General features: G+C 41.2%; 2 protein-coding genes across 5 annotated transcripts in view; both read right to left on the reverse strand.

The window, feature by feature from the left end:
- Positions 1 to 2,586: 2,586 nt before the first annotated feature.
- On the reverse strand, positions 2,587 to 5,508 carry LOC308314435 (DNA polymerase III PolC-type-like; the record flags this gene model as incomplete). The annotated part of the gene is made up of 3 exons (XM_080762066.1): positions 5,364 to 5,508; positions 4,932 to 4,977; positions 2,587 to 3,125 (listed from the first exon to the last, which is right to left on the reverse strand). Exons 1-3 carry the CDS (start codon positions 5,370 to 5,372, stop codon positions 2,587 to 2,589), a joined length of 594 nt encoding a protein of 197 aa, XP_080618192.1. The 5' UTR covers positions 5,373 to 5,508.
- A 1,046-nt stretch (positions 5,509 to 6,554) lies between these two features.
- The window catches only part of LOC308314288 (unconventional myosin-IXAb-like), a 125,627-nt gene continuing 117,866 nt past the window's right edge, over positions 6,555 to 14,315 (reverse strand). For 2 of the 4 annotated variants that reach the window (XM_080761830.1, XM_080761829.1), the window contains 2 exons: positions 13,146 to 13,288; positions 6,555 to 10,236 (listed from right to left, as the gene is read on the reverse strand). In XM_080761830.1, the coding sequence (XP_080617956.1) occupies positions 9,836 to 10,236; positions 13,146 to 13,288 (544 nt within the window). In that variant the 3' untranslated portion in view covers positions 6,555 to 9,835. Of the gene's footprint in view, positions 10,240 to 12,513; positions 12,575 to 13,145; positions 13,289 to 14,315 lie in introns of all 4 variants that reach the window. The other 2 variants (XM_080761831.1, XM_080761832.1) reach the window with 2 other exon arrangements.

Below are 14,315 nucleotides of genomic sequence, written 5' to 3' on the forward strand. Positions count from 1 at the left end.
AATTGCCACCAAGTGACTTTGTGTAAAATCTGGTGGATTGGATTGGTTGGTATTATCTATATTTGAGTGGTGCTAGCCACTCCCATGCGTGACTATGTGTGTCTGTCTGGGACTCTGGGTGCTTCCAGACAGTGGAGTCACGAAGATGCCAAAAGCTGTGAGCGGCAGGCGTCTCTTCCGGGTTTTTAGACAGCAGATGGGTGGAAATGGAACCTCCACCTATGCCGGAATTTGCTAGCATGGATCCAGCCAAAAGACCCCGCCCACTCAGACCACTCTCTGAGTGGACTGCATCTTCAAGAAAGCTGTAGCTTCAAGAAAGCTACAGTCTGATAATTTGCAGCGTCTGTAAGAGTTTCCGGTTTTCTGGCCGACGCTGCTGTGTGGGTAGAGCTTAATTTCCATCCACCAGCTGTCTAAAAACCCGGAAGAGACTCGCGGCTTTTGGCATCTTCGTGACTTCATTGTCTGGAAGCACCCTGTCTGTAGTGTAACACTGTTTCCACACCTAGGCGTCTAGGCGCGGCAGAAATCCGCTCGTGGCAAGCATCTCTTCCTGGTTTTTAGACAGCTAGTGGATGAAAATTAAGCTTCACCCACGCGGCAGAATGGCGCGTCGGCCAGATTCCCGGAAACACTTGCCCCCGGCCCGCTGCAAATGGAAGCCGCGCGCGAGCTTCATTTTCCATCCACCAGCTGTCTAAAAACCAGGAAGAGACGCCTGCCGCACCTAGATCCCTAAGTGTGGAGTGGACACAGTGTAGGCCTAAGTGTGTCTGTATGAGCACGGAAGTACCACATGTTGGCAAGCCTGATACATTTGTATCAGGGGGACTATTGAAAGTATAGGCGGAATTAGCCCAAGTCAGTGTTGTAGTGTTACTTTTAGAAGTGGGGGGACATTAAATAATGTGAAACCTTCAAAAGCAAAGACAACATTGGTGAAAGATGGCAACATTATGGTCTCTCTCAACCACTCTTTAAAAATACTTTATTAATCAGAAAGGTATAAATGATAATATAACTATGAGTTCACACACTCACATCCCAGAGCTATGGTGACAGTCTTCTAATCTACTGTAGGCCACTTGGGCTGCTCCACTAGACACTAGAGAGGACTGGTCACATGACTTTGGGGGGATGCCAGGTGACAGCAAATTGACAAAACACTTTTAAGACATTTTTAATGCCAAAAAGAAAAATAAATTCAATTAAAAATGACAATTTCTGCATCAAACGTGATCAACAAACTATAGGCTACTATAAAAACTGATCAAACAGAAAAATTGTTTCTAGATCTGCTATTTTCACAATATGTCTGGAACAATAAATGAACTAAATGTAATGCCTCAATTCGAAGTACTCAGGGTTGGTCCCCAGTTGAAATAGGAAGGTCAAACTAAATGTATTAATGCCTCAACTCCACAATAATTCCAAGTACTCAGGGTTGGTCCCCAGTTCAAATAGGATGGTCAAACTAAATGTAATAATGCCTCATCTCCATAATAATTACAAGTACTCGGGGTGGGTCCCCAGTTCAAATAGGATGGTTGCAACATTATCATGTTGCAACCATTTAGCACGCTGAGTAGCGTGGGATGACAAAGGAAGCTGAGCCAAGTTGAATGAGTCATCATTCTCTACCTGATTTCAAAATTAAAACTAATCATGTGTGTGGAACAAAACTGAAATAAAAAAAATACAGTTTTTAAAACACAACAGAAATATTATTAATAAAAAGGCAAAATTGTTTGCAAATTTCTTCTCTTTTTTTCACTTAACTCTTGTGCCACAATGGTCCAATGCCCAATAGAAGGCAATGTTCTCATAATTTCTGATTACAGTAAGTGGCTTAAGAAGATGTTCCTTTGGGGCATGATTTTACAAAAAAATGTATACCTACTGTATATGAGCGTGCGCACGTGCGTGCGTGCATGGGTCTTTTTGTCAATGATCATTAACACTAAAATCACAAACTAATTACACTATAAAATAGGGAACTGTGACGGACATTGTGAATCTGTTTGTTTAACTGTATGTAACTGTAAAGATTCTTAACGGCCTGGACTAAAAGTGCACTGTAAATCCCTGGAACATGTGACGCGTTTAAACCTAAACACCATGTGTTTAATAATAAAACGCCAAGTGTTTATTAATATTCATACAATACAGTAGAACACGAGTTCACTCAAACACCTCACGAGAACACCTAGGGCTGTATTTTGCGTGTCTTAAGTACCAGGTCTTATTCCCTAACTTGAGTAAACTAAAGACCTGGAGGCGTGATCGATGCACTTTGGCCACTCAGAATAGCCAAATGGCATTGATCACGCCTCCAGGTCTTTAGTTTACTCAAGTTAGGGAATAAGACCTGGTATTTAAGACACGCAAAATACAGCCCCTAGTGTTCAAATTCTAAACACCTATATGACTGACTTTGATTGTAAAAACTAAACACGTTTATGTGTTTAAAAAGTGTTACAGGGATTAAACATGTTCTTCTGTTTATAATCTAAACACTGTGACACGTTTAAAAAGTGTTACAAATTATGTGTTTAAAACTGTTTAAAACCTAAACGCTTGGGTTTAGTGTGTGCAACTCTGTACAATGGCCTGGTTTGGCCTCCACCTCACGTACAGCTCCTGCAGAACCCTGACATCTTCCTGGGCATCATGTGCGTTGAAGGGCATGTCAAGAAAGTGGCTCACCAGATCCTTCAGCTTGTGGCTTTTTAAAGAACACAGCTCCCTGCTGAGCTGGAGAGTGTCCAGAAACCAACCCCCACTGGACACTTCCCGGAATCTCGGCACGAGGGAGCACCGTTGCAGACTCCTGGTCAACACCACCTGGTCGAAAGCCCTGGCGTTGTGGGCTGCCAGCAGCAGGGGAGCCTGGAAGGAGCTCAGGAAGTCGATGAAGTCAGCGAGGGCACGCATGAGGGGCACGGCGTCCACGGACTGTCCATGGAGCCGGAGTGAGCGTGGGTCAGAGCCGTGGCCATGGGTAGTGAAGCCGTTGACGCGAGAGGCACCTTCATCAACGTCACGGCACGGGGAGATGAACACGTTAAACCTTCTGGCATCACTGATAGCAGCCAGCTGCAAAATTTCACACCGTGACGTGTCTGATTGGGTAGGATGGAGAAACAAGAAAGAGACAAAGAGAGAGAGAGAGAGAGAGAGAGAGAGAGAGAGAGAGAGAGAGAGAGAGAGAGAGAGAGCGAGCACATTAGGAACATGGGGTGAGAGGGAGGTGCACAATTCACCACAGTTTGATCCTTAAAGCAATTGGCTTGGCAAACAATGAACATACAGAGATTAAAGATTTGTGGGCTTCATTTGAACAGACAATACAGAACTGCATACACCACTGAAATGGATCAAAATGGATAAACCACTAATGAAAATCCAAGACTAATGTAATCCAGTATAAACTAATGACAAGCAAGTATTAAACAAATTTGATTCCATGTCCTCTGTGTCTGTGTATTTCAAAATATAGAGGGAATTAGACATCCAGACAAATTATTTTTTCATCTCTATTATATAAAATTCACACCCGTGTGAAGTGAGGGGAGCTCTTATCAATGAGTTCAATCAATGAGGCGATGTAGTGTGTGTGTGTGTGTGTGTGTGTGTGTGTGTGTGTGTGTGTGTGTGTGTGTGCGTGCGTGCGTGCGTACTTGCGTGCGTGCGTGCGTGCGTGCGTGCGTGCGTGCGTGCGTTTGCGTTAAAGAGGAGTGCGTTTGCGTGCGTTGCGTTAAAGAGGAGTGAGGACGAGGATGATGTGAACGAAAATAAAAACCTTGGGTGGGTATAGAGTCACAACCTGAACTTCACTAAATGTGTAATGTATTGAGAAACCAATCCCTTGTACCTCCTTGATTTGTGTTTATTATGCAGGTTTGAATTATCAACAAACATTTTTTTATTGCTTGTATGACTGTTGCGACTGTGGTCGTATTTGTTATTTGTTGTATTATTATTTGGTCCTGGAACGGAGTGCCAGATATAGATGATGATGATTCCTCTTCCCCCACCACTCCTGTTATTGTCTGTTATTTATGAGTTATAGTTACTTTGCTGTTCTGTTGATTTAAGAGACACACAGGTGAATAAAGTAAAAAAAAGTTAACTTCTCCAGTTGATTACTTACATTACAACTAAGAATATTTGTATTAGTTTTCTGAAATTATATGTTTAAATATGCAAATTAGGCATTTTATACCCTAATTTGTGCTAATTTGCATACATTTTGGGACTATAAATCTGAAGATCGGATAAATCCAGGTTATTTTAGATAGCTCTAATTATCACTCCATAAATCAGAAAATACTGCCAACAGCCATAAACAAAACCCCATTTTTGCCATGTTTTTAGGAATAAAATGTGATGTAAATCAGGCTATGAATGATATATCAACAAACCCTTCTGCATGTAAATTCCTGCAGAATATAGATATGAATACGACTGGAAAGTTTGGTGTATGTGAGTGCAACTGAAGTGGATATTCTTTGTCCCATGCAGGCACTGGCCTGTGAGGAAATGCAGATTCACCGTCTACTTTTCCACTGCCTGCATGTGGCCGGCGGCGGCTACTTTTGTACTTCAGTACTTTATTTGTACAATGTACAAATACAATAGTTGCAAATCCATAAGGAGTGAAACAAACAGAATAAACTGTGTTATCAACACGGTGGAACCCTGTCATAAAGTGTATGCTTTATCATGGTGTTGTCCACAGTTAACTTTTAACTTTTAAAGTTATTGAGTTGTGCTTTCGTTGAAATGTACCTGCATGCTGTTAATAAATAAATCAATCAATCAAACACCAACAGCATAATCAAATATATAATATAATTGTATTAAGCAATTCCTATGCTGAAAACCTTTGCCACAATAAATGATTGAGAGATTCAAACACACGTTACCTAAGCCAGTTGTCTCCAAGTCAAAGAACACAACAACACGATCCATCTGTAGAGAAAGAGGACAAAACATGTCATGACATACTCCATATGATCGATTCTTAGTAGCCGACTGTTTCACAAACTGGCCATTTGCTGGTGCCATGCATGCACAATCATTAAACCTGTAGAACAGCTGTTTAAGAGAGTTTAATATTTATAAGCTATAGCCTACAGTGTTTGATAAAAAAAATCAAATACAATTTTGAGTTTTTAAAGGTATTTGTTTACAAATGCCTATGGACGCACCCCCCCCTCGGCATTTACATGTCTTCCTTTTTATAGCCTATATCATACAGTAAACTATTATTAATCATCACAGCAAAGTTTGGAATATGTTTAAGTTAAACAATTGAAGTTACACTGCAGCATGGTTTACCATTGCAATTTTCTTACCATGGCCATTACGACGTGGTCAGTCAGAGAATCCCTGAGGGCTGAGGAGGTTAGAGTAATGTCTCCAACCAGATTAAGAGCTAAAAGAAATGGACCGAAGGGTTCCAATTTCCCAAATCAGATTGGAGCTGTGAAGAATGGGCGTTCCGGTAATTACCACTGACACTATACGTGTTCAAAGTTCAAAGCGCATCTGCGGACTGCGGATATATAGACATGATGATGATGATGATGAAACGTCAATCTCTAAATGAATTAGTCAGAACGAAACCTATTTAGCAGAAAGCAGAATAGAAACTTATAAACAGGACAAGGAGTGGGTGGGGTGGCTGATATTATGAGTCACCAAGAGTCACCAAAGCTCTGGCGTTAAAGAAGATTAGGCCTATACTCTCTCACCGTTATACAAATGATTTTTATGTCAAAGGTCGAACTTTCCTCACGCTTCGGCCAGGTTCTCTTTTGTCTCTGTCGGATAGAAACAGCACCTTTCTATGTTTTGTAAACGTTCCTTTAGAAGCGTCATCGGTCATCCTCTATAGGCTATAGACCTTTCCTCTCTTTCCAAATCAATGTAAGTACGTGGGTTGTGGAAATATATTTGTAAAACTTGTAGAACCCTTAAACCCATAGATATATTCATTTATCTATGCTTAAATCTAATAACTCAGCTCAGATGCTTAATGTTCCATACGTCATGACTAGGCTATATGCTCATGTGTGAGAGACCCAATGGAAACAGACAGGATGATGCCTACTGTTCATTGTAAGAACAAGGACTAAATGACCATGAAGCATGAAGCTTATTCCTTCACAGAGTCCACAGACTATGGGGGAGTAGATAAGGCCCCAGGAACGTCTCAAGGTTGTTTCCGACAGTCTCACTTTTTATCTGCAAGAACTGTAGCATGCTTCACTGGGGCAGGTATTTCCACCAATTTAACTTTCTATGTATGCATGCAACAGAACATAATAAGTGTTGGTTTAATCATTTTTGTGTATGCTGTACTTGATTGCCCTTTTAACCCTCTGTCTAATCACTGCACTGCACTTAAGATGAATGTTCCACTCAACTCCAACTCAGTCTGACCTTTGTAGCCTACACTGTATGTCACTGGGAGCATAACACATGTTAAATGCCTAAATGGAATAATAGTAATTCTACAATAATCACAGAACTCAACCTTATTTGGCTCCAGTTTCTCTTTTTTTAATAAGCAGATGATTTCCCCCATAAATTCTCTTTTTTTCTCTCATCTTAAAAAAAGAAAGAAAACAAATATTACACAAATTGCACCTTTACATACTGTGTCCAGACTCGAGGCACAGACAAAACAAGACGACACTCAAATTGAGTTTTTGACTTAAAGCACAGCCACGACAGACCAGTCTCTGACCCGTCAAAAAAACACATTTTCATGATTAACAGGAGATAATTGCGTCGTACACAGGATAATATATCCTTTTATAACAGGCTTGTTTCCCATCCGCTGTATTGTTGGTCATAAATAGTACATAATACACTGTAGAAAATATCAACAGAAACGAAAGCACGGCATGCTTTCCAGTGATCGGTACATTCACTCTTTCTTTTGCAGAATGTCATATCGGTTGATCCAGAAACAAGTAAGCACTGTAATACCATCATCTTTAATAAACGCTTGCAAGTATTTGGACGTGAATATTTGCCTCCTATGTTTTGGATAGGAATTGGCTGTCAAACATATATACCTGCAACATACTGTAGTCTATTTCCAGTGTCCAATTTCTTTCCTTTTGTTCAGTTTTTGAATATTTTAAAACATCGCTGCTCTTAAGTAAATGTGAAATGTATTTTTGTCCGTTATTTTTGACTGAGCAGCTGAACACTAATCTAACCAGGTGGATAACAATGGTGCAGTAGCTGTTGGTGAAGTACGGGTAGTTTTTCTATTCTTTTCTTTTTAAGGCTTACAGCAAGCTTATACGCTAAAGCAATCTGATCACCACATTATAATATTATAATGACAGTAAGCAGTGTTTCTAAACCTCTGGCTCGGGATCCAAAAGCGGGCTGCAAGGTATATTCTGACAGGGCCATGGGCTTGAAGCAGCTTAGATAGAGGAATATAGTGTTACAGTAGCGCTGTTCTGTGTACCTCAAGTAGAGGTTAAAATGTGGACATGAACTCAAGATAGCCGAGAACCACCAGACTAAATACTGAGAGATGCAGTCAAATGAATGTTATAGTGTAGGGATACTAGAGACCGCTGATATAATGTGGAAATGTAAACTTGATTAATATTCGTGACATGCCAGGGTGCTACTGCTACAGGTAGGTAGGTAGGTAGAATGCTACTTTTCACAGCCAGGGTCTGAGAAGAAAAGAGAGTGGAAGGAGTACTGCACTGTTCAACACAGTCAGTGTAAAGTAGAAAGAGATAAAGAGCTGCAGAAGAAACCAGCAAATCTGGACTGCTCAGTGGACAGTATGGGAGAGATGGATGGAGTTGGAGTGTGCTGTTTTTCTCCATACGTTGGACGTGACTTCACATGCACTGAGTGGGTGCAGAGACAAGAATCAAGGCTCACACACACAGGCTTGTGAGTCACTTGCGTGCGTGCGCGCTCCCACACACACACACACACACACACACACACACACACACACACACACACACACACACACACAGAGGAGGGGGCTGGGGGAATGGCTTTCATTACAAGAAAAATAAGCCATTACCATTAGTGGTAATGACAATATCGACACAAATGGTAAAACAAGTCAGCAACAACTATAATACACCAATAAAAAAAACATATATATATAATGTAATAAATTCAAGTCCTGACTTTGTAACACTGGTGTCTGAATAAAAACTGAAGAATGTTGCTGGAAGGAGCGACGCATGCAGGAAAATTATGTTTAAAGACATTTGTTTTATGGCCGACAGACATTGTTGCGCTACAAAGACAAACAGCAGTGAACACCTGTTGTGTCCGAGTATATATAAATTAAAATGTAGATCTTTGATTTTTATATCATCAAATATTAAATGTTAACATTAAATGTCATTAAATAATATTACAACAACCGCCTCTAGAAATAAACTTTAATTTGTGTAGAATGTCTTGTTGTTGCGTTGTTCCACTATATTACTGCTGTTTGGCTTCATGGGGCTTTAGTTTGACACCTTGTGTCAAGCATTCAGGGTCTCCACGGTGACAGTATCCGTGTCGACAGTAGGCTTTCTGCGATGACAGATCATCAGCTGATCATAATAGTGACATCTCTTCACTGTAATAGATTTTCCCCCCATATAAATAACATGGCACACATAAGAAATAAAATAACAAAACAACAAAAATAGAAGCTGGATTCCACACTTCACTTCACTTTGCAAAATACTTCTGACAAAAAGTGAGGAAAAGAAAAACGAGAAAGACTATAACATATATGAACATTGAACGACCCATCAGCACTGGAGCGAGCTCATTTCTATGTACACTGGTTTTCAATTATAATAGTCATATTACATGTATTTATAACATATTACAGTACAGTCTTTTTAAACAGGACGTAAGAAAAATCTATCATGGAGAAGCATGCTGCCTCTTTGCCGGTCTGTCCTCTGTAAACATGAAAAGAAGCGGGATTTGCTTTGAGTTAGCTTGGCGCTGGTTGCAAAAAAAAAAAAAGAGAAGTTCGCCAGACCAGTCAGTATGGCCAACATGTCTTTCTGGGATCCACATGCAAAAAAAAAAAGAAAAGAAAAAAGAAAGACAAAAAAGAAAAGAAAAAGTGGGGTCTTAAAGTTGTCTTGGCAAGGTCTGAGTCAGTCTGTGTTCCACACAGCTTTGCTAGCTGCTACTGCCCTGTGGCTGTAGCAGACTTTTAACCGCATCATTAATCGTGCTGTTACAGTGGCGACATACAATTAACAACCATGCTAGTAAGTGACTGAATGCTGATAGGTGAAGCTTAATTTCATTCATACTCTATGGCACGATGGTGTTGGAAATAACACATTTTCAAGCGAATTCGTACTACAGAGTATAAATTGTGCTTAATTTACACTTAGTTGCATCATGACATGTCACACCGGCATGCAACCAAGTATGAATCAACCTTTAGACTTGACCCCCCACACACACCATGCCAGGCAACGAGGCAGCAATTGTCTCCGTTCCAGCATGTCACTTGTGAAGTCAATGACTGATCCTCGATGGCGATGCAGACGTCAAGAAGCCAGTTCAAAGTCTAACAAGATGGTCGCCTCACAGTATTCACACTTCATATGTCAGTTTACCTTTATCTACTGTAAGCTCTTCAAGCCTCCTCTATTCCTCATGGCTTCTTGTTCTTTTCTCGCCCTCTCGCTTTTCACCCCCTGCCTCCCTTTGATGGCAACCCTGTTCTCTGTGTGTGCGCGTGCGTGTTTGTGTCTCTCACGCACACACACACGCATGCAGGCAGGCACCCACACCATCTTCACACCATGAACTCTTTGTTTCCGTAGAGAACCATCGGCTGTGGCGCCGAGCCGAACTCGGGCTCCCTCCGGTGGCCGTTGGTGGGATCGCGTGGCGAGCTGCGGCTCAGCCGGAGCCGCTGCCGCCCTTTGACCCCGACCGCCTGAGTCCCCTGGGCGAGTGGCCCTTCCGTTCCCCCCAACACACAGGACGAGGAGGCGAGCAGGGGTCCGGAGGACGCCGAGCGAAAACGAGGGTGAGGGAGGGAGGGCGAGGCGGGGTGATAGGAGCAGGACAGCGAGGAGGAGAGAGAGGCGGAGGAGTCAGCAGAGTCCTGGGAGTCGTTCTGTCGGCAGAGAGCACGGCGGCTCTGGTTGCTGGACTTCCTGCATCGATATGCTCCTCCTCCTCCTCGCTCTGCTGCTGAGACACAGACACAAACGTTTAGCTCTCATACCAACACTACTACATCAGCAACATATGTGAAGAACACAACTGGGGTCGGTTGACCAAAAAATTACTTATTTTCTATCAAATACATGCCCCATGAAGACTTGAAGTTGTGGAGATTTGTTTTTCATCAAATTATTAGCTTAGGAATGCGACAAAAACATGAATGAATTCAAGGCTCCATGGAGTGAGTAATGGATAGAATAAAAGTAATTTTGGGCGTGGACTATCCCTTTAACTTGCCATTTTAAGTCCGACCTACACTAATAGTTAATAATAAAGCTGCTAATGGGAACGGTTACAGTGTCCTAACGTGTCCTTTGTATGGGGACGGTTACAGTGTCCTAATGTGTCCTTTGAATGAGGACGGTTACAGTGTCCTAATGTGTCCTTTGAATGAGGACGGTTACAGTGTCCTAATGTGTCCTTTGAATGAGGACGGTTACAGTGTCCTAATGTGTCCTTTGTATGAGGACGGTTACAGTGTCCTAATGTGTCCTTTGTATGGGGACGGTTACAATGTCCTAACGTGTCCTTGTATGGCAGGGCTTGACATTAAGTTTTTGAGGCACAAGTAAATTTCCCATTGACTTGTCCGGACACAAAAGTCACTTGTCCAGAGTACGAGCACACACAAATAAATTTTAAATCAACTAACTGTACGTTAGTTTGGTGAATAAATGTTTGAATTAGGGCTGTCAAATTATTACACATTTTAATCAGATTAATGACAGCTTCAAAATAAATTAATCGTGATTAATCACCATTCGAACTATGTCCAAAATATGCCATGTTCTTCTGAATATTGTTGTGGGAATGGAATGATCTTACATACATTTCATCATATATTCCAAATGACCTAGACATATTCAAATTCTGGCAGAAAATGTGTATTTAGTAAAATATCTCACACACACCTTTTCTGACAGAACTTTCAAATGATTATGAAACTAGAGGACAATATCTGACTCCAAGTCTTAGGAATGAATTATTGGGTGAGTACACATGCAGTGCTACAAGTGTAAATGCCCTACGTGGTCAGTCTACTAAGCATGCGTGGATAGGACTGATCTATGGCTGTGTATTTGAAATACATGTAATGTATGCAAGATCGCAGACATTAGGGCTATAAACAATATTGTCATTTTAGTGTTATGAAACTTATAATCTGTAACCCCTCTTCCATTTATGCCGTCTATATGTAAGAGTGAACACTGGACAGTTGTCAAGTAATGTTTGTATAAGACTTTATGTGTGCCTAGCGGTGCCTAGCTGTATCAGTTGCTGAAGCTCCTGCACCTCTGAGGCCTCAAGGTCACGCACTGCCTGTGCCAGAAACTAGCAACTACTGTAGCAGTTCCTCTTTTTGACGTTCAAACTCTCTTTGTCTGTACCAGCCCCTCCCTAAAACACTGATAAATACTCTGTGTTGTTTCTCTTTCTGTGTGTTACTTGCAACAGATTTATACCGCGTGCAACTTCCATCATTTGTGTGCGCACATTTCTGTGTATTAAAACCACAAAGACAGCTTTGCTTCGATTATTTTATTTTCTCAAGGTTTCTAGTATTTATATCAAAGACTGCCTCCGCAGACTGCCTGTCACAGAAAAAGTGAAACCAAGAGTCACTTGTCCAACGGACAAGTAAAATTGTAATGCACTTGTCCGGAAAGATTTATTACTTGTCCCGGACAAGCCTTAATGTCAAGCCCTGTATGTGGACGGTTACATTGTCCTAACGTGTCCTTTGTATTGGGGACGGTTACAGCTAGTGTCCTAACGTGCTGTGGTATTATAGTTAATAATAAAGCTGCTAACAGTACTTTGTATGGGGACGGTTACAGTGTCCTAACACGCTGTGGTATTTCTGGGCAGCTCAATTAAGAACACTAACGTTCTACTTCACAGAAGAGAACTCTCCGGCATGGACAGATATAGAGTCAAGCTCCTTGTTATAATTTCATTCTAATATTTAGTGAGATACTCATACAAACCTAAAAAGAAATACACATAATCCTATAGTTAAAACTATGATTGGTCATTGGTGTCTGACACAAGGTCAATAAGTATCTTGGCGAACTCTCCCACCTCTCCTGTTTAAGCCTAGTTTGGGGTAATAACCAATGTGTGCCAGGAAGTGGGTGGGTTACTTGAGGGATGTTTTTGGAAGTCACAATGGGAATATGCTTTAGTTTGAGGATCTTGTCATTAAATAATGATATCCCTCGTAAACATTTTCTTAAATACCTGAAACTGAGGAGTTTTATTGGAGCTAATCAGGATCATTCCATGCTGGGCCCTCCCCTATCTGTGTTGGAGAAAGTTTAGGTTAAAACCCCCTTTGGAAATTCTGGTCTTAACAAAGACCGATTTATCAGTTAGAATTAAGGCTTTAGTAAAGAACAGTTGGTGCAACTGTCTCTGAGGAAGAAGTTCAACGATGATCCTTCAGGGGGAGACAAAGACCACACAGGTAAAACCACAATGAAGGAGGCATGAATAAAAGTCAAGACACTTACACATGCATTCTAACACAATAACACATGAATAAAAGACACTTACACATGCATTCTAACACAATAACACATGAATAAAATACACTTACACATGCATTCTAAGTCTAACATATGGCAAACATGGAAGCATGAACACACACGCTGGCCAATTAATAAAATACACTTACACATGCATTCTAACATATGGCAAACATGGAAGCATGAACACACACACTGACCAATTAATAAAAGACACTTACACATGCAATCTAACATGTGATATGACAAACACTGCGCGCACACACACAGTCACACACGCACACACACAGTGAATACAAGACACTTACACATGCATTCTAACACATGACAAACACACACACTGACCAGCTAGGTCAGGAGTGGCTCCATCCCTTTCCATGGCGAGGTTTTCAGAGCTGTCAGCGGTGCCAAAGGATGCTTCAGACTCTGGCGTGTCGTCGTCTGAAGTCCGAGGCTCCAAGACCAGCATCTCATAGGTCAACTCCTCCCTGTATACACCATGGGGCCAGACAGCCACATTTAACCATTAACCATGTGTAGCCAACATTGGCTATGTTAATATTTAGGCAAGTTCTATATCGTTTTAACCAGGGATTATGAAATTATGACCGATATCCGATCTCCGTTTATTTGCACGGTCATATCTGCCGATAACGATTCTGACCGATTCCGATATATGGATAATGCTGCCTTCAAACATTAGAAATACACAACACAAAATACACAACACAACGACAGAGACATGATTATTGCATCATCAATATCTCTGAAAATAAGTGTGGAGACAAATGTAAACAAACGCAACACCTAATTAACATTTAAGCTACCCTTGTGTAGCCAGCCTTCATCTGCCTTGGCAATGTATTGCTCCAGGCAGATTAAGTCTGGTCTGTCTCAATTGTGGGAGGACTTCACGGCCGAAATGGTGACAGCCAACCAGATTCGTCTGGAACCAGGCTATAACCAAGCAGTGCCCCGTATTCAAATATGGGGCGGGAGAGAGGGACGAGACTAATATCCACGCAGTGATATTAGTGTTGCTATGCGAGGCTGCATTAAAGCGGCACTATGTAACTTTTTTTAATAAGTAAATTTCAATTTTGTCCAATCTGTATGGTACTGTTACTATATAACGTATACAAATAGGGGTGGTTGTATTTTGTCTCCCTGCTCTATTGTGATGTTTAGATTGTGTCAAAGGGTAAAGCTTTGGCTTCAGCCTACACCTTTTTGGTGCTAAACCTGCACGATCATGTAACACAACTGTCTTTTAACATGAAAATGTAAGTACCGAAATACACTATTCATTAAAGGTCATGTTCTCGGACAGTAGACACAGGATCTGACACCAATCTTTACCTGATGGTCGATATTGAATTTATCCCCTGAGCAAGCAGGAAGACTATTAGCGTAATGGTAAAAAATCACTTGCAGAGGAAAATAGGTTAAAAACCAGCATAATAGAGAAAGGTTACATAGTGCAGCTTTAAATACTCAAATGTCATGTCATTGTCT

This window comes from Protomyctophum bolini (assembly GCF_963924005.1).
Source record: "Protomyctophum bolini genome assembly, chromosome: 4".
NCBI classification, from domain to species: domain Eukaryota; kingdom Metazoa; phylum Chordata; class Actinopteri; order Myctophiformes; family Myctophidae; genus Protomyctophum; species Protomyctophum bolini.